A 21,756-nucleotide genomic window follows, 5' to 3' on the forward strand; every position below is an offset into this window, starting at 1 on the left:
GTATACAAGAAAGTCTAGGGGAGACCACTCCCGAATTTTTTGTTCAATATTTGTTAACATTTACTATAAAAAAGAAAGCAACCTGCTTTTCTTCGCAATATATGATGTTAAGCAAAACTAATTAGAGGCCAATCAATATACAGATTGTGGGGTATGGACAGTAGCCAATCCCGATGACTGTTCACCTCACCAAGCCTTTTCACCTTTGCTTTAGCCCGTTTTTAATGCCACCTTCAAAACTAAATTTAACAAGTCAATTTGAGTCAGGGTGAAATACAGACCACTAGAAAAGGTAACCCTTTACAATGGATGAGCTGCAAAAAAAAAGTTATAAAATTCAACGTTTTTGGCCCAGGTAATGCATGGAATGTGGCAGCTGATCCCTGCCTGACAGGGAACTTGATGCAGGAGCTTTGTTGGGCATTCCTGGGGCAGCCAGGTGTGACTAAACAGTGCCATTCCCAGACTTGTGGCTTATGCCATGGCGTCAGTGTTTACAGCGGGAAGAGAATTCATCAGCTGGCACAGCATGCAATGCGGGTGGTTAATAGGTTACATTACATTACAACTTATTTTTGTATAGCGCTCTTCACTGAGAGCAAATGCAGAGTACTGTGAACAATTCTCAGTTACAATTCAAGTACAGATTATACTTTACTTATTGCTAAATGAAGAACTAGTACACATAAAAATACAAGCTTCCAAGGTAAAACTGTATCCTCATTCACTACCACTGAACCACTAGGATTCTGGCAGACTAGCTATTGTTTTAGTGTCAGGCACCACAAATATAGAGAAAACAGTGTCGATAGAAGAAAAAAAGCACTGAAAATAATTCTTGCCATTTCTCTGAGTGAGAGGTCACAAACAAAGCAATCAAGTCAAAGCCTTAGAGATATATTTAAGGTAACTACACCACCCTGAAATAAAAGACCAGTACAGATCACTGATTATACATGAATAAACCACCCAAGTGTGAGACATCAATAAACAATTAGCTCATAATCTTCAATCTTAGCACCACTAAATATATATATCTTTATACAGATATATATATATAGTCTTGGCTATCAGATGAAAACGCCATCAACAGACACTTGGACATAAACCCAGCATATGCCAACTTAAGAAGGACATATGCACTTTAATTTAATTAAACGATACAACCACCCCCGCCCCTTGATCATACTGACTTAGTCAATGCCACCAGACCCCCCCCCCCCAATACTGAATGTGATGCTGTATATTGCCTTTGATTCGTGTAAGTCTAAGCATTATCCTCTGATGAAGACCCCAGATAGGGGTTGAAAGCTCAGGAATAAAACTATTTTATGATATGTGATTCATTTTTTTTTTTCTCCCTTTGTGGATCTCCAACTGCAAATATGCAAACCGTATCACAGACCTTCTCTTCCATATATATATATATATATATATATATATATATATATATATATATATATATATATATATATATATATACACACACACATATAAATACATATATCTATCTATCTATATCTATATGTATATAAAATCCTAAGCCTAAAAGTGCAACAATTTTATGTCACGTTTTTTATCACGCTTTAAACCAAGCTTATTTTAAAACCTACATGAGCGCTTTGAGTAGTGAGAAAAGCGAAATATAAATGTAAAGAATTATTATTATTATATATATGTTTGGTATCATTCTTTTCAGGATTTATCGAACTTTAATGTGATGTTGTTAGATTTTCAGATTCTTATTCCATTTTTAAATTAAAAACTAAAAAATATCAAGAACTCATGTCTCGCGAGACGAGACTTAACCAAGAGTGGCAGGAAATTTAACCACGCCCGGGGCCTGAAATTAACAACAAAGAGTAGGACAGCTGCTGTACAGGCTTTTAAACGTTCGAAGCGCCACGTGAGATGCAGATCATGCGGCACGGCAGCAGCAGAAAGCCAGCAGCTGATCGAGCAAAGAAAATGTATTTGTTTCCCATTGTATCACCTTTTAAGATGGGGTTTCAGGGGAGTGACCGTGTCTCCTTGGGGTCCGTGCAGCCCCCCGCTTCACAATGCGAGCCCCCCCCCTAGTATGTATGTGTGTATGTATCTATCTACATACACACATACATACATACATACATATTTATATATATATATATATATATATATATACATATATACATATATATACATACACACATACATACATACATACATACACACACCCTTGCATACAGTATACAAACCGATCAGACTCAACATTAACACCACTAACAGGTGAAGTGAATAACAATGATTATCTCATTACATATCACCTGTCACAGGGTGGGATATATTAGGCAGCAAGTGAACAGTCAGTTCTCAAGTGTGACGGGTTGGAAGCAGGAAAAAATGGGAAAACATAAGGATCTGAGTGATATTGACAAGGGTCAAACTGTGATGGCTAGATGACCGAGTCAAATCATCTCCAAAATGGTAGGTTTCGTGGGGTTAGTACCTACCAAAAGTGACCCAAGAAAGGACAACTGGTGAACCACGACAGGGTCATGGGTGCCCAAGGCTCTCTGATGCACCTGAGGAGTGAAGCTAGTTCATCTGGTCTGATCCCACAGAAGAGATATTGTGGCACAAATTGCTGAAAAACTTAATGCTGGCCATGACAGAAAGACATCAGGAGACAATGCATCATAGTTTTGTGTGTATGGGGCTTCATATTCACAGACATGCCCTCTGCCAAAAGTGCCTATAATGGGCAAGTGAGCATCACAACTAGACTACGGAGCAATGGAAGAAAGTGGCCTGGTTTGATAATTCACATTTTCTTGTAGGTCATGTGGATGACTGGCTGTTTGTGCATTGTTTACCTGGGGAAGAGATAGCAGCAGGATGCACTGTGGGAAGAAGGCAAGTGGCAGAGGCAATGTGATGCTCTCAGCAATGTTCGACTGGGAATTCCTGGCATTCATGTAGATATTACTTTGACATGTGCCACCTACCTAAAGACTGCTGCAGACCACATACCCCCTTTTATGGCAGTCGCCTTTTTCAACAAAAGAATGTGCATTGCCACACTACAAAAATTTTTTAGGAATGGTTTGAGGAAGATGACAAACATGGCCTCTAAATTCCCCAGGTTTCAATCTGATCGAGCATCTGTGGAATATACTGGAAAAACAAGAGTGTTTCATGGACTTAAAGGACTTAAGTGTTTTGCTGCTAATGTCTTGGCACCAGATACCACAGGACACCCTCAGGGGTCTTGTGGAGTACATGCCTCATCAGGTAAGTGCTGGTTTGGCAGCAGGAAGGGGACCTACAGAATAATAGGTAGGTGGTTCTAATGTTACAGCTGACTGGTGTGGATGTGGGTGTGTGTATATATATATATTTTCATCTTGAGTAGCCATTTGCAAGTCATTTCATTCTTTTTGGCACACTCAGCTATGTATGATTTCTACTGAACACAAGGACAAGATTATGAAGACTGTCATTTCCATTTCATTTGTTTTTCAAAGATGCAAGGATGACAACAAGATCAGACATACCCGCTCAACGACCCCCTCTCTGCTTTTGGACTTGTAAACCTTGAGACGTGGGAGTATGGAGTCAGCATACATCTTTTCCTCCAAGCCCTCCAGCAGGACACCATGAAAAGCTAGACGACAAGTGTTGGTGTGAATGTCCGTGTCCAGTTTAGAGCCAATTACAAGACAGAGCTGTGGACAGGTAACAGGCTTCTCAAATTCCAGAAGAGCCCACTGAGCAGGAGGGTTATTTGTGCCTCCATCCTTTAGCTGTGTTGGGGTTGGGGCTATGAGGTACTCCTCTTGGTATAAATACACCTTGTCAAAGTCAAAGTTCGGTACCTCAGAATTACTCATTAAAGAACAGTTCTTCTCTGACGCAGAGGATACATTTTCTGAAGGAGCACATCCAAAAAAGGTTACTCTACCCATGACTGTTTCATGACCAATTGTAATGTGAAATTTAGACTTGGTGCGCAGCGGCCCCTTGAAGTATGAGATTTTCTTCACAGAGATCAGGCCAGCATAGATAGTGCGCAGGGAGTCAGGAGTGCATATAAGTCCTCTCTCCAGCTGTTTGGGGTCAAACTGGGTCACACATACTCCCACACGGTCACCTTGCATGGCTGAACTAACTGGCTTGTGAAACATCTGCATGGACTTAACTTTCCTTGTTACCTAGAAAGAAAGACAAGGACAGAGAATGTTAGAGAGCCATAAGCACCTGCATCCGGGCATCTCATACTACATCACTTTACACCTCAACCTCTCGCCCCTCTACTTCATTGTGTCCATCATCACCAGGTTATCTAGGCAGGTGTTACTATTGATTTGGCCCTCATGGAGAACACATAATTTGTAAAAAGACACCACTTGCTTGGTCAGGCGTGAATGCTGGCTACGCCAGGAAATCCAGTCTCCATTTCACAAATTAAAAGATGAAACTGGCAGTGTGACGATAGACTGGAGATTAGTGGCAGCAAGCCTGCAAGATGACCGTTTCCAAGGAGAGGAATTAAATGATCTGTCTCCTCTAGTGCCAAAAATTCAGCTCCAAGCTTAATTTCTGCCACTTACCAAAAGGTAACCCTAATCTAGAAGCAAGCGGAGATTAGAGCAGCCAGGGCCAGCTTGTGCTTCACAGACAGGTGCTCATAGAGGACAACTCTTTTACTTCCATTGCTGACACAACATTACCATCCTATCCTGAAAAAAGCAAAAAGGATCATTATTTCTAAGCCTCTTGGGTCTTAGCCATCCTGGGAATCCACAAACCTCATTTTATTGTATATGTCGCCATCTGCTGACTACCACAGGAATTTGTCTTCTCTCTGGTAAGAACAGAACTTGGACAGTCCATTCAAACAAGAAACCATGGGGCATTAAGAACTACTAACCATTACGTACTAAACACCAAAGAACTATTAGTTCAATGCATAACTTTCCAGACACCTGAGTAATTTCATTTATATTCTTCCCGGTATGTTGTCTTTATTTGATAAGCCATAATGATAACTTCATTAGTCACTTGACCTGTTTGTGCTCCAAGTGGAAAAAAAAAACAAAAAAGAAATGTAACCAATTGTATCATAAATGTTGTAAGTCACCTTGGATAAAGGCAACAGCCAAAGAATTAAATGTAAATTACTCTAAGAAGATTAATAAAATATTTTGTATCAGTCAAGTTTTGACATTATTGGCCCATATGTAATCTGAATAGTATATACAGGAAATGCTAAGGCAATTAACTGACAGGGCAGTTTAAATAGATGCAAGACTACAGGCAACACGGTGTACACAGCCCACAGCATATGCAGAGTCCTGTACAGAGAGAATGTGCCAGGGCACCGTCTAGATTTTGATAGTAGGAAGGGCATGGAAAGTTCAGAGCCTCACAACATTCCAAGATTCATTTTAATGGTTCTGAACAGCTGTCTGTGAGTGAAGGCTTTGGCATGTCATTAAACTACTCTAAGGAAACACAAGCCCTTCTACCATGGATACCATTTATTGCTCCTTTCAAAATCTGAAAGGTGGAACAGAAAATAAATGGTATCACACTGGTTTAAGTTCAGTATGGACTGAGCGGTCAAGACACTTAGGCAATGCTGACAGCTCCAGGGAAATAAATGTAATTCACCATTCTCAGCTATGGCTGTGTGTTTTTGCACACAAAGGATGAGAGTTTTCAGAAAGATTGTTTGTCACAGAAACTTCCCTGTTCCCTACTGTACAAATCTAACAAGATGTCAAGTGGTTATATGCATCCTTCATCCTTAGCATCATTTAGACTTAAACACATCAAACCAACCTGCCACTTTACTCCACCACAAATAGCCATGCAGACATGTCAATCAGGAAATGGTGAGTTAAAGAGCTGAAAGAGATAATGCCAAGGAACACTGATTTGGCTGTATCATGGGTATAATAGCCAAGTTTGAAGATCAGAGGTCAAAATGCACCATGGTGCAAGTTGTACGTGCGCTGCCAATGCAGCTGAATATTTTCTCCGTATTACAGTTTGGCATGTCTAACAATGTCACGACTCTATTCCCTATAGCAAGATGTCAAAAAATGAGCTTGCGCTTATTGCGGATTTCTTCATCCTTTTATACTGATAAGTGCATCTTATGCTCTGTTATTTACCAACTTACACTAGTGAACATCTGCTGATTTTTTTCTTCACAGTTTGCTTAGATTCAATTAAATTAATAGATTTGCATTCTCTGAGGCATCCTAGGAAAATAAGCCACTGTATTATTATACAACCCAATATCTCTGGTGTGACTCAAACAAACAAGTGTTTTAATTGGCTCTGTAAATAAAATTTATTTTCACTTGATAGTATTCACTACTCTCATTCCCAAAGCATTAATCAACTTTAACTTTTATCATACACAATTAAGCGACGTCTGTTCATTATCTGCCTGGGTGAATTCCTTGTAGCGTTTGCCTGTTTTCTTCCAGTTTTTGTGTCTTTTCTTCTGGGGAACCCTATTGTCTTCTACTACTTAAAAACCTGTGTGAAGTTTTAGAAAATTGGTTGACAGATGTTTTATTCTAAAATCATGGATGTTTTGATATTTCCCCTTAACATTCAATTAAATCTCCATTTTCTTGTAGTAGTGCATCATTTCATTATATATCAACATAGTATTCTGTTGTTATGAGTGTGTTATGTACTATTCTTAAATGTATTATTAGATAAATTTAAAAAAATGAATAGAGGATGTTTGATAAAGTAATGAAGATCAATTCTTTATTCATCCTCTACTCTTTGCTTTCAATGCAAGTCATTTTATAGAAAGCAGCTTGAGCTGGGACTGGAGAACAAGAATAAAAAGCAAGCAAGGGAGTGAAAAAGGAAGACCGCAGCTATCAGTCACTGAGTGTCATTCACATTTTCTCCAAAAAGCACAGAAGCTGTACTTGTGCACAAGAATGTTTTTCAGTCCATTTTACCATTTTTTAGGCCAATGCTATTATTTATTTAACAGGTGTATTTCAAAAACACTTAAAAAATCACATTGTTTAAACTGTTTTGATTTCTTTTATATGCTCAGCTGTGATGAATGAACATCACAGAATTTGCTTCACTGCCAGTTCGGAACTGAAGTAGTTTTGAATGGATTATAAAAGTGCAATGTTCTTTAAAGTCAGGGGATCTCAACCTTAATTCCTCCAAGGTCCCCCTTGAACCACAAGAATTTGCAAGCCCGCATGCCACCCCAAAAATGATATTTCCCCTTTTGTACTTTTGCTGCAGTCTTGACAAAGGTGCTTCTTTTTGAACTTATATTAACACAATTATATTCTCTGCTAGTGCTATTGCAATGCCTGTATTTTTATAGCATGATACAAAATTAAGAATATACTTAAAATCAGCTTGTTTGTTTTTATTAAATAGACATTATTTTTACTAATGCCTGAATTTCTTAATCATAAAATAAAATGAGTTGGGATTTTTAAGGACAAATAATAACCAGTAATTGCCAGAATAAAGAGTTTGTCATAGCAGATATTTTGGATAACAACAAAAAGCTGCTAACTACCCAGACAGGCTTAAGTATTACTTTTTAAATCATGCATAAAATCATTATGTATTTCTGAAAATAAAATATGAAAAGTATTTTTACAAAGCATAATTAACTGCTACATACACTTTTTTCATAACTTAATGACACATTCATTATCCTGTCAATTCAGTACTGGAGTGTTTCTATCAGTTACAGCCATAACTAACGCAAGTGGAAATGCAAATGTACTTTCTATCCACAAACAACAATCAAGTCATGGAGGGCAGCCTCAATCATCAGGTTACCTGCAGAAGAACGGCCAGCGCAGAGACCTGTGCAGCTTTAAAATGTAAGCAGAGTGGTAGCAGCAGCACATGTCCACCAGTTTCTCCATAATGAGATGGTCACATCTTTAATTGCCATCATACTAAAACATTAAAGTTCTTTATAGCAGTGTGGCATATTACCTTCTTTACATTTTTTCTTGTTGGATCATTACAAGATGCTTGTTTTATATTTTATTCTGTTCTATTCTAGGTTAGTAGCTGTAATGTGATGTGCTGCGCAGATTAATGTTAGGCATAAATCGTTCCTAGTTTATTTAGTTCATTTTTATTATTGTCTTTTACGTTGTTCTTTTTGCAATGTTAAATAAACTGCTTTTTGCAAACCCTTCCATGTTCTGCTGTACCTTTCCTTCCAAGCATGTAGGCCTACTGGGTTACAATAATATTTTACATTTGCATGCAATGACTGTAAGTTTTCTTAAAGACAATGTTAAATGTTTGTTTCATATAAAGATTGTATCTGAATATCATTTTTCTTGGTTAACTTTACCCCAGCCATTAAAATGCATCTCCAGTATATGCTCACTAGTGCTGGGCGGTATACCGGTTCATACCGAAAACCGTTTTTTATTTTTTTTATGATATGGATTTTTCTTATACCGCAACACCGGTTTAAATTGCCTAAACGACGTTCGGAACGTGGCGCAGCGGGAAACTGTTCAAGTGGGGACCTTTTTCACTGCTACACCGCTAAACACAGATTTGTTGCACTAGGGCTCTTTTTCACTGCTACACCACCAAATAGTGGGCGGTAGCATAGGAATGCTGCGTGGTGAAAATGGACAGAGAGCCTGGAGATACTTTAGTTTTAAAAGGTCAGATGTGTAAATACTGTTTCTATACTACTGGATAATACTGCAAGCCAAGTTGTACTTGTTTTAAATACAGTGTAATGTACCTGGGTACTGTGTAATAGTGTGACGACATGTTTTCAAAGCCCGTCATAAGTTATATAGCACATTAAATGCTTTGTGTTAAGTGATTCTTAAACTGACTTCTTCTTGCACTAAGAGGAGGCGCCGGCAGCGAACCCCGCACAGAATACATTCACTTCATGATCTTCCTTCTCTCTGAACATTTAGAATGCTAAAATAAATACTTAATATAATTTTCATGGTGAAATGCATTAAAGCATGCATTAATCATATGGGGGCACGGCGGCGTGCCTGCCTTGGATTTGCATGTTTTTCTGGTGGGTTTACTTGGCGCTTCAGTTTCCTTTCAAAGTCATGTAGGATGTGGGGTTTTGTTGTGTTATATTGACCCTGCTAGTGTATGTTTTGCTTATATTCATCCTTTGATGTGCTGGCGACTCGTTCAGAGATGGGCGCAACTCTGAATGGATGGCATAGTTAAATGTATAACGAAGATATTTTTAAAGTTCTGAACACTCCGTGGGCTAGGTTTATAACTAGTTTTAATTTCACAAAGACGTTTATCGTGTGGTGATTGGTTATGTGGAGAAAGAAAAGGGACGGATAGGAACTGGGGTTTTAGTACGTCAGATAGAGACAGCACGCGTGCAATAAAGAAAGCCCGCTCAGAAGAACATGCATTAAATTCTGTGTTCGTGTCTCCGACCACCAGATCACAAACCCAACATTTATACAATATTTAAGTTAAACCTGTGCGATACCCATTCATACATCCAGTTTTTTGGAGCCTCGTCACACCTGCAATAAAGTTCTCTACACTGAACATAATAGTGCAACTATCAGTAATAATACTATTATTTATTTTATTGTTATTATTTATTAGTTTAAATATTATGCAGTTTAATGATGATAAAGTTGTTTAAAAAGTCACTTTAACGTGTCAGTGGACAGAGATTGTTAACATTAACAGAAAGTGTAGTTGGTTTACAAAAAATATTTACTATTTATTCCTTTTCTAAGACATATTCAGTGCAATACAACTTTTGACAAGCACTTCTGGATATTTTACTAAGTCTAAATGCCTCTTTGTATGGTTGAAAATATGTTGTCAAAATTATAGTTTTTGCAAAATTTGTTCAATAAAAAGGTTCTATATTTTGACTGCATCTGTCATGCAATGTGATACCTTCTCCATTAGTGCCATCCCCTTGAAAACTATCACTTTATGGGGCAATGCAAACCTGTATTAATACTTGTGAGCACATTAAAATGTTTTTTTTTGTACAATGTACAATACTCTTGACAGTGGAATAGGTTATTCTTAGCCAGTAATTCCAGTGGAAAATGTGGTTAACATCCACTCATGCATGGGGGAAAAAAATACCGTCGAATACAGTGAAACCGGGATAATTTAGAAAAATACCGTGATATAGAATTTTGGTCATACCGCCCACCCCTAATGCTCACTATAAATCTCTCACTTTTATAGCCATAAGAGACCCTGTACCTACTGAAATACTATCCAGACCTTTCTGAGTCTTACCTCACTCTTCTACTTTTGGTTTTCTGCCTAGTGTTTTGTCCCAGGTCACACCAACATCATCTCTTTTCACTCTCCATTTTTAAACTTACCATAGTGCAATGATAACCCTGACACTCTTTTCTCTCAAAATCACCTGGACTGCATACACACTGATTTAACCTGGCTGATATGCTCACTACCTTCCTTTTATTTCACCCAATCATGGTGCTCTCCCTCCATTTCTCTCAGTGCCATTTGTACATTGCACTAATTACATGACAGCTCTCCATGGTGCTCTCCGATTCCCTCGCCAGATCCAGCTGTCACACAGCTGCCATGCTGCAGCTTGTTGAGATGTTACATTATTGTGGATACTGATGAAGCGGTCTGCTTTAAAAAGATAAGTCTGACAACCCTGCTGTAGCTTGACTTTTAGCGATTTGAGTATTTTCCTACTATTTTATAATTATTTTCATTCACCTTGTAGTCCCCCCTAAAAGATTACTGAGGCCCCCCTATTGGGCCATACCCAATCCTGCCCAATTTGAGAATCTTTGTTTTATGTATCCTTGAGGGATAGAGAAGTGTCTGCCTACTGTGCTGGATTGATTACTGTGGCCAAAAATGTGACCGGAGCTGTGATGTAGTAGTGCTAACTACTGTGTTAATGTGCCTGAAACACAGGCAGAGCAATGACCTCATTCAAAATACAAACAATGGTCACAAACTAGCATGAAATTAAAATGCATAAAAATGTGTATTATATATACATACGGATCGGTGCGGCATCCGCAGTTATGTGGGCTTTGCATCGGTCTGTCGTGGTGAAAAAGAAGCTGAGCCGTAAGGCAAAGCTCTCAATTTACCACTCGATCTACGTTCCTACCTTCACCTATGGTCATGAACTATGGGTAGTGACCGAAAGAACGACATCACAAATACAAGCGGCTAAAATGAGTTTCCTCCGTAGGGTGTCTGGGCTTTCCCTTAAAGATAGGGTGAGAAGCTCAGTCATCCGGGAGGGGCTCAGAGTAGAGCCGCTGCTCCTCCGCATCGAGAGGAGTCAGATGAGGTGGCTCGGGCATCTGATCAGGATGCCTCCTGGATGCCTCCCTGGGGAGGTGTTCCGGGCACGTCCAACCGGGAGGAGGCCCCGGGGAAGACCCAGGACACGCTGGAGGGACTATGTCTCTCGACTGGCCTGGGAACGCCATGGGATTCTCCCGGAGGAGCTAGAAGTGGCCAGGGAGAGGAAAGTCTGGGCATCTCTGCTTAAGCTGCTGCCCCCGCGACCCGACCTCGGATAAGCGGAGGAGGATGGATGGATGGATATACAGTATATATATATATATATATATATATATATATATATATACACACACACACACACACATCATTGACAAAAAAGACACAGAGTTCCTAAGTAATCAACAGAATTGGGACACCTGTGCAAACTGTTTGCTTCAACTTGCAAGGCTTAATTTATTTTAACTTCTGCAGAACATCTGTAGGTTGTAACCTATTGGTTGTTTCCTTAAGAAGACCCATTTTTAATATTCTGAAATTTCCATTTTAAATTTAAACCTTAGGCAGTTTACTGCTTATTTTTTCACCATTTCAGGTCATTTGTTGCATTTCAACTGATTAAATTTGAAAAAAAATTAGAAAAACTGAGGTGTTCTAAAACTTTTGACCACCAGTGTAAATATACAGTAAAGTTAATGCACATAAATATTTTTATATATACAGGAGTAGCAAGTTAGTACTACTTTAGTTACTGTTAATCAATATATGCTACAGTTTTATGGTAGCAAACAGCATGAAACAGAGGGAAAGACACAGCTTAGAAGCTATATGAAATCTTATTGGTTGACTCTTGCAGACTCATTTATTTAAAAAAAGATGTTTGTGATTAACTATTGTGTCTGAAATAAAACTTCACAGAGAAATAGCATTGATCTGTGTGTTGCAACTTTGAAATAGTTTTCCACCATATGAATACAATATGACAAAATTGAACAACTGAAAGCAGCAGACTAACTTGCATTAAAACTGGGTATGCTAATGATTACATTTTAATGTTCATACTCTTAAGTTCAAGATCAAAGTTTATTGTCACGTGCACAGTAAGGAAACACTTTCCCTGTACAATGAAGATCTTTTTTTGCTGTCCACACCAAATGACAAAACCAATATATAAAGACACACATTATCTATTTGCTACTTATTTATAAGTAACAGAGGCAGCATAAAGTATAAAAACAGAATAGAAGTATAAAGTGTAATGTGCAGGTAGGTGTGTGATGGACAAGTCAAATACAGTTACAGTTGTGTGAGGTAGACAGAATGAGGTGAACCATGGTTATAAACTCCAGTCAGTTATTTAGGAGTCTAATGGCCTTGGGAAAGAAAGAGTTCTTTAGCCTGGAAGTCCTGCATTTCATACTTCTATACCTCCTGCCTGAGGGTAGAAGTGTGAACAGTTCGTGTTGGGGGTGGGTGGGGTACCTGAGGATCGAGGCAGTTCTCCTTTGAACTCTGCAGTTGTAGATGCTCTGCAGAGAGGGCAGTGGGGTCCTGGTGATCTTCTCAGCACTCTTTACCACTCTCTGCAGGTGTTTGCGGTCCATAGCAGTAGTGTTGCCGTACCACACGGTGATGCAGCTGGTCAAGATGCTCTCAACAATGCAGCTGTAAAAGCTGTCGAGGATCTTAGTCAACATACCAAACTTCCTCAGCAAGTACAGACGCTGCTGGGCCCTCGTGACCAGCTGTGTATAGTGTTAAGTGTCCAAGTGAGGTCCTCACTGATGTAGACGCCCAGGTATTTAATTCTGCTCACCCTCTCCACTTCAAGACCTCAGTGGCCGGTTAGGTCTCCTCTCCTTCCTCATGTCCACTATCATCTCCTTCGTCTTGTCTGTGTTGAGGGTGAGGTTGTTGTCCTCACACCATGACACCAGACTGGCCACCTCCCTCCTGTAGGCCACCTCGTCCCCTCCAGTGATGCGTCCTATCACTGCAGAGTTGTCTGCAAAGTTTAGGATGATGTTATATTTGTGGGAGGCGACACAGTCATGGGTGAACAGGGTGTAGAGGGTGGGGCTGAGGACACATCCCTGTGGGGTGCCTGCATATGTGATAATGGTGGCTGATATCCTATTACCAATCCTGACAGACAGGGGCCTGCTAGTCAGAAAGTCTAGGAACCAGTCACAGAGGGTGGGGTGCAGGCCAAGTGCAGATAGTTTATGGGTGAGTTTATAGGGGATAACCATGTTAAAGGAGGAGCTGTAGTCAACAAACAGCATCCTGTTGTAGGAGTCTTTTATTCTCCAGATGGGAGAGGGAATAATGTGGTGCGGCCGCGATGGCATCTGAGGTGGACCTGTTGGGCTGGTAGGCATACTACAGGGGGTCCAGAGTGTCTTAATGTAGAGTTTTGCATGGGTCTCAATTTAAAGAACCAAATCCAGCCTATACTGTACTTGCAATAACAAAAATGCATCCAACCTGCGGTTTACAGGTAAGTGTTAATTAATTCTGCCACCTGAAATGATCCATCAATTTAAGAACCGCCCAACCCAAACCCACCCACTGTTAAGTACACACTATGTGATGCTTATACTTTAAAAATGTATATATTATACAGTGAAATACAATTTTAAGTCAGATATACCTAAAAATAATTAAATTAACTATTTACAGTGCATCCGTAAAGTATTCACAGCGCATCACTTTTTCCACATTTTGTTATGTTACAGCCTTATTCCAAAATGGATTAAATTCATTTTTTTCCTCAGAATTCTACACACAACACCCCATAATGACAACGTGAAAAAAGTTTACTTGAGGTTTTTGCAAATTTATTAAAAATAAAAAAATTGAGAAAGCACATGTACGTAAGTATTCACAGCCTTTGCCATGAAGCTCAAAATTGAGCTCAGGTGCATCCTGTTTCCCCTGATCATCCTTGAGATGTTTCTGCAGCTTAATTGGAGTCCACCTGTGGTAAATTCAGTTAATTGGGCACGATTTGGAAAGGCACACACCTGTCTATATAAGGTCCCACAGTTGACAGTTCATGTCAGAGCACAAACCAAGCATGAAGTCAAAGGAATTGTCTGTAGACCTCCAAGACAGGATTGTCTCGAGGCACAAATCTGGGGAAGGTTACTGAAAAATTTCTGCTGCTTTGAAGGTCCCAATGAGCACAGTGGCCTCCATCATCCGTAAGTGGAAGAAGTTCGAAACCACCAGGACTCTTCCTAGAGCTGGCCGGCCATCTGAACTAAGCGATCAGGGGAGAAGGGCCTTAGTCAGGGAGGTGACCAAGAACCTGATGGTCACTCTGTCAGAGCTCCATAGGTCCTCTGTGGAGAGAGGAGAACCTTCCAGAAGGACAACCATCTCTGCAGCAATCCACCAATCAGGCCTGTATGGTAGAGTGGCCAGACGGAAACCACTCCTTAGTAAAAGGCACATGGCAGCCCGCCTGGAGTTTGCCAAAAGGCACCTGAAGGACTCTCAGACCATGAGAAAGAAAATTCTCTGGTCTGATGAGACAAAGATTGAACTCTTTGGTGTGAATGCCAGGCGTCACATTTGGAAGAAACCAGGCACCGCTCATCACCAGGCCAATACCATCCCTACAGTGAAGCATGGTGGTGGCAGCATCATGCTGTGGTGATGTTTTTCAGTGGCAGGAACTGGGAGAATAGTAAGGATAAAGGGAAAGATGACTGCAGCAATGTACAGAGACATCCCAGGTGAAAACCTGCTCCAGAGCGCTCTTGACCTCAGACTGGGGCGACGGTTCATCTTTCAGCAGGACAACGACCCTAAGCACACAGCCAAGATATCAAAGGAGTGGCTTCAGGACAACTCTGTGAATGTCCTTGAGTGGCTCAGCCAGAGCCCAGACTTGAATCTGATTGAACATCTCTGGAGAGACCTTAAAATGGCTGTGCACCGACGCTTCCCACCCAACCTGATGGAGCTTGAGAGGTGCTGCAAAGAGGAATGGGCAAAACTGGCCAAGTATAGGTGTGCCAAGCTTGTGGCATCATATTCAAAAAGATTTGAGGCTGTAATTGCTGCTAAAGGTGCATCGACAAAGTATTGAGCAAAGGCTGTGAATACTTATGTATATGTGATTTCTCAGTTTTTTTTATGTTTAATAAATTTGCAAAAACCTCAAGTAAACTTTTTGCATGTTGTCATTATGGGGTGTTGTGTATAGAATTCTGAGGAAAAAAATGAATTTAATCCATTTTGGAATAAGGCTGTAACATAACAAAATGTGAAAAAAGTGATGCGCTGTGAATACTTTCCGGATGCACTGTACATATACACCATCATGTACACTCACTTGAACCTGAAATGTGAATACTTCTGTATAACAAACAGTAACAAGTTTGCATTCTCAACTCTAATCCATCTAAACTATGTACATGTTTTGCTAAAATAATCATCTTTTGACATTCTCTATCTTATAATTCGTTGCTTTTCCAGTAATACTGACTTAAAATTTTGAACTCACTTGCTGTCTGCTTTCAACAATTAATATCACGTTTGTCTTCATGCAGGCCACAAACACACTAATGCACTGTTGTGTCACATTTCTTTTCCACCTGCTTGCTCTGAAGAATTTTCCAAAAATTTAGAACCCCCAGCTCAGGTAAGGAAGATGTTCAAAACAAAACATGTCAATCATTCCCTAATCCTTGAATAGGGGAATACTACTGGATGGTTCTAAGAGTGCGATGCTTTTTTTAACAAAACCACACATGCCACAATTATTTGCATCCCTGCATTTAATACTCTGTACACTCTCCCTTTGGAAATAAAACAGCACCAAGCTTTCTAGTATGACATCTTCTAAGGTTAGAGAAAAGACAGCAGGGAATATGAGACAATTCCTCTTTACAGAAACACTCCAGATCATTGAATGTTTCTAGGTCCTCACTTGTGGACTCTAATCTTCAGCTAACCCTAGAGAGTTTCAATGGGGTTTGAGTCCAGGTACTGAAGCACCAATGGCAGAAGCTTGATTTTATGTTCCTTCAAATATTTTTGTGTTGATGTGGACATACGCTTTGAATAATTATTCTACTGGAAGATCCAACATCGACCAATTTTTAGTATTTTGGCTGAAGCAGACAAATTTAATTTTAAAAGCTCCCTATATGGAATCCATGATACTATGTACTCTAACAAGGTTTCCAGGGCCTATGGAAGAAAAACAGCCCCACAACAACACACAATGTCCACCATACAGGAGAGTAGGTATCAGGTTCTTTTCCATATAGCCACCCATCTTTAAACACCATACCCACCCTTAGTGTTTATTGCCAAAAAGCCTAATTTTCATTTCATCTGACCATAAAACACAGTTTTAATCAAGGTTTCAGTAACGTTTACCAAACTCTTGGCAGTTATGTTTGTGGTTAAATGACAGGAAAGAGTTTTTTCTGGCATGCTTTCCAAATCATCTATTGGCATGGGGGTGGTGTCTGATGGCAGTTTAGGAGACTTGGTGACCCTGAGATGCAACTGTATTTCTCCAACAGTGATCCTTGGAGATATTTTTTAATTGTTTTATCATCCTGCTCACTGTGTAAGGAGGCACAATAAACTTGGCCATCTTCCAGGCAAGATGGTAACAGTTCCACTTGATCTAAACTCTTGTCCTAGCTGAAGATATGGTCATTTTCAGGCAGTTAGCAGTTTTTTTATAGCCATTCCCTGACTTACAAAGGTCAATGCACGTTTCTCTCATTTAAATTCTGTGTTCACTAATCTTTCCCATGCTGATGAATGAATAAGGGAATTCTGCCTCTGCAGCACCTCATATTTATGCTAAATGAAAGAGGAAGTCATTGATCATTTCTTGAAAGTTTTTACATGCTCTGATCGACTTAAAAAAGTCAGATATAAATGGAAAAAATTGTTTAGTTAAACTTTGTTCATAAGAATTGCTAGGGGTAACAATAATCGTGGCACACGTGGTTTTGTTAAAAAAATAATTATTTCTTGACAGTACCCAGCTTCACCCTGGAAGTTTTTCTAAGATTGACCAAGGAATGCCATTTGTGTTGTACACTCTACTGGCAGTTCAATGTTTCTGCTTTGCGAACCCAAGCTCAGCAGCACATTGCAATGTAACCTTCTTCTTAATATTGCATGCATATCACCATCAAGGGCCCCCATCACAATTGTTCAAAGTATATGCATATAAGCACAACTGACATTCTAAGGGGAACGATTATAATCAGATCCCCCCCCCCTAATGAATTTGTATATATTTCATGCTGTGTCACAAGGAGTAAAAAGCCGACAAAACAGGGAGTACTGCGTGTACGCAACTTGCTAAATGCATCTTCTTCGAGCTTCAAGGAACTTCCAGTTTGTCCTTCATTTGCAGAAAGTGGTAGTCTCACTCGTCTGCATGCGATCACTTCTCAGCACTCAGCAAACAAAAGTATGCTAGCCCATTTGCTACAGCTTTATTATCAACACATACTGAGAAATAAAAAAAAGGTGCTGGCTCATTTTCTTTTTTCTACAACATCACCAAATTTCAGTCAAATCTGTCAAAGTGTTTTTGAGATTTTGGGATATTTAGCTTTTCTATACTGTGTGACCATGAGCAAGTCACTTGACCTGCCTGTGCTCCAATTGGAAAAAAACAAAAAAAAGAAATGTAGCCAATTGCATCATGAATGTTGTTAGTCGCCTGGCATAAAGGCGTCAGCCAAATAAGTAAATGTCAATCTATTTTGGGGAGGGGCGGGGGGTTAAGGGTTACACCTAAATGTCAATATATCGAAATGTCCTTTCTCAGTTTGTGCCTAAAGGCCCAGATGTACAATTCTGCCAAATCTCAGCTTTTTAACTAACTTGGAAATAGTGTTTTTGCTGATGAGTAAATGAGTGAGTGAGTGAATCTGTCAGTAAACCTTGCATTACATATAAATGTAGACTTCATATTTTTCAGTACTTATTTTGACCTTTGCAATATCAGGTAATGTTTTTTTGAAGATTTTGGGAGAGCCTAGCCAAATACACAAGTAATTCCTGAGTAGTAGATGTACCTTCTAGCATCCAATAAACACTGGATGTGGAAGTGAGAGCTAGTAGAGGGAAAAACAAATCCTTACAGATAAAGCTACGTATACTGTACTACTTCTGAAACTAAAAAGATCCTTTATCCACTTTAGATGTTTTCACATTTTATTGTTGTATAACAAAAATCCTGTGCCTTGAGAGAAGATTTGTTTTCCAGCAAGACAGTAACCTCAAACATAAAGCCAAAGCTATACAGGAATGGCCAAAAAAACAACAATGTTAACATCCTGGAGTGTCCGAGCATCCAGGTGTGTAAAGCTGAAAGAGACCTGTCCACATAGGCTCGAGGCTGTCATGGCTACCAAAGGGGCATCTGTTATATATAGACTTGAAGGGGTGAATAAATATGCTGCACTAGACAGTCAGATCACGGGTGACCTAAAAATGTTTAAGCTGCCACTATTGCAAATTAAAAATGCCTTAATAATGCAGAAATCAGCTTGATAAGTAAATCGGATAGGATTCAAATCAAACACTGCAAGAATGAGCATCATAAATGTAGTTGCTGTCATATAGAACAGAAGATCATCTCTGCTGCTTCTTAGGGAAGATTGACATTTTTTCAAGCTGGACAATACCCATCCACAGAGAGATTCTATCACCTAGTGTAAATGACATCAATGTATTTCTCTAGCCTGTCATGTCTCTGAAAATGTCTGATTTCACACTACAATGCACTTTACATATTATCCGATACTAAAGAGTCTCACTTATAATTCTGTTCTTTGGAAGACTGTGAACCCTTTAAGGTGCTCATTATTTTAGGTATTACTTAATGAACTTAAAGAATAAATATCCTACATATTTTTTTTCACATGTATATAACAGGAATTTGAACTCATTGATTGTTATGTGATACTTAACAAAACAGAAAATGTTTAGTAGTGCAAAATAAATGAACTCTTTTCGGTCAAAAACCTGTGGAACATCTTTTAGCCACAATAATTTCACACAGTTGTATCCTTAAAACAATTATCAGCCATATGAGATTTGAAGGGTGTCTGGTATAAATAGCCACTTTCAATACCTGCCACAACAACATTTCAATAGGGTTCAGGTCAGGAGTTCGGCTTGGCCATTCCAGGACACAAAATCTGTTCTTCTTTAGTGAACTTACTTGAATGTTCAAAAAACAGTGCAGTAAAATCACTACAAGAACACAAAAGTACAACCACATAACCTCTGTTATTAAATCATTACCTAGGCTGATTTGGTAACAAGACTTGCCTGAAGAAGGGGCCTGAGTTGCCTGGAAAACCTGCATATTGTAATCTTTTTAGTTAGCCAATAAAAGGTGTCATTTTGCTTGACTTCTCATTACATCCATAATGGCTAACATGGTACAACACTCAACTACTAGAGGGCTGATTTCAAAATCCTGTGGCACTTGGTGCTACATCTCAGCTGTTTTCCAGTCCACAGAAAAGAAACCAGAGATACTGAGAGTATTGGAATTCAAGGATGAAAAGATCCTGTCACCATATTAGACTGTCAAGCACAAACTTATACTGTAGAATGACCAGCATGGGTGAGGCAGCAGCCAGTTGGCCTAGGTCTCCAAAACAGTAACTATATCTGAGTTGTCTATTAACTTTGCATTATAACTGACTGCGTACCTTCCAGATGTTTATTTTCTCCATGGATTTTGCTGACTTGAGTTTTTGTTTTCCATTCTTCCATTTTCAACTGGCCACTTCTCACTCACCATATTAATGGATATTAATGGTAGGATACATACTAATCAGCTTGCAATAGCTTTGTCTTATTGTGTATTTAAATTAATCTTTATGTGTATGCATAACTTCGTTAACACTTGAATTACCAGAGCCAACGAAAAAACTCATAAATCCGGCCCACCTTAAATCCCTTTGCACCTCTCCGTCAGCGTCTTTTGTCTTCTAAATGTGTCGATAAGCCCAAGCAGCAAGCAGCCTGCTATACCATCCCCCCCACTGCTTCAGAACGGGCAAGAAGTTCTCCCACTTCCTGCCTTGATTGATTATCTGGGAGTGAGCTACCCAGAATTGTAAGGGGAAATAATTTGATGTGTGTTTTGTGTCTACAACAATCTATGTAAACACATCATTAAAACAGAAACGTTTTTCATGTTTTAGTAATAAATGACCAAATGTAGACATGAACTGTATAATGTGTGTAGGCTGATGGCCAAATATCAAATAAACATTTTCACAAAAGGTGCAAGTACAATACGACAGCTTCCGTGGTGCAGTGGTTGAAACTGCCGACTTATAATCCGGAGGTCGTGAGTTCGAAACCAGCTCCCCGGCACATTTGCCGTTTTGAGTAGTGAGCTGCTCTTATTGTTAATATTACACAATAAAAACATACAGTACATTTGATGTGTGTCTATAACAGCCGGTGTAAATTTATAGTACTTGTAAAAGTTAGCTTTTTTTTTTCCACTTTTATTCTCTCAGTCACGATCATGATATAACATCCCTCCCCCCACACCCACCCACCCCCAGATCTGACGTGGTTACTTTTTACCTAAAACTGGGAATAACTGTAGATGTGAGTGGTGTTTTGAGACAATGGAACTGGAAATTCTCTGATCTGGAGGGATAAAAGCTGACACACAAACGCTGGTGAATCTGCCTGCTTCGTCTCTCACTGTCACTTGAAATTTTGTTTATTCAGTTTTATTGAGTGTTCCTGCTCACGCTGAATTAGCATGCACCTTATGGTCCATGATGTCAAAGCCGGACTGACAAAAAAAACAGAAACATAGGTATATATGATATTTGGAAGAACTCATTTTATGACCTGTATAGTACATTTCAGAAAACATTGTGGCACTGATACAACATTATTCATATTGATTCGCACACCTTCTTGCGCTTGTAATCAGTGACCGTGTTTTTTTTTCCCCCCGATCTTGCCAGTGTCCACTTTTGGGTGCATGGGGTGTTTCTTTAGTACTCCAGGATATGCAGAGGAAAGAATAGTACAGAGAGGTCAGTTCCTCACTATATGGAATCATCAGATTCAAATGTTAATAGTTCCCACACACCCAAGGACCGTCCTTTCTATGTTTACAACATGTGTACCTGTTGCAATGTACACACTTCTCTCTGTGCTGTGTTACTATTACACTAAAGGGGCTGGGGAAGCTTGGAACAGAAGCTTGTCGATGTTGCATCCTCTTTTGCTTTATCCATTGCCTTTTCTTGTAAGAAGCGACTACGAAGCTCCTCTGCAAGGTGAGCCATGAACACTCTTCTGTTCTCAGTGGCCTCCGTGCATGCCTTGTACAGTACATGTGCGATGATCGCCGCCAAGTCAAGCGTGTTGTAGCACAAGAAACCAGCCACCTGCGTGTTCCTGCTTGCA

General features: G+C 39.5%; 1 protein-coding gene across 1 annotated transcript in view; it reads right to left on the bottom strand.

Annotated features, from left to right (window-relative positions):
* The window catches only part of eefsec (eukaryotic elongation factor, selenocysteine-tRNA-specific), an 84,545-nt gene that overhangs the window by 20,211 nt on the left and 42,578 nt on the right, over positions 1-21,756 (bottom strand). Inside the window, exon 5 of the mRNA XM_028824246.2 lies at positions 3,537-4,193. Within this exon, the coding sequence (XP_028680079.1) occupies positions 3,537-4,193 (657 nt within the window). The remainder of the gene's footprint in view (positions 1-3,536; positions 4,194-21,756) is intronic.

This window comes from Erpetoichthys calabaricus, chromosome 18 (genome assembly GCF_900747795.2).
Source record: "Erpetoichthys calabaricus chromosome 18, fErpCal1.3, whole genome shotgun sequence".
In the NCBI taxonomy this organism is placed as follows: domain Eukaryota; kingdom Metazoa; phylum Chordata; class Cladistia; order Polypteriformes; family Polypteridae; genus Erpetoichthys; species Erpetoichthys calabaricus.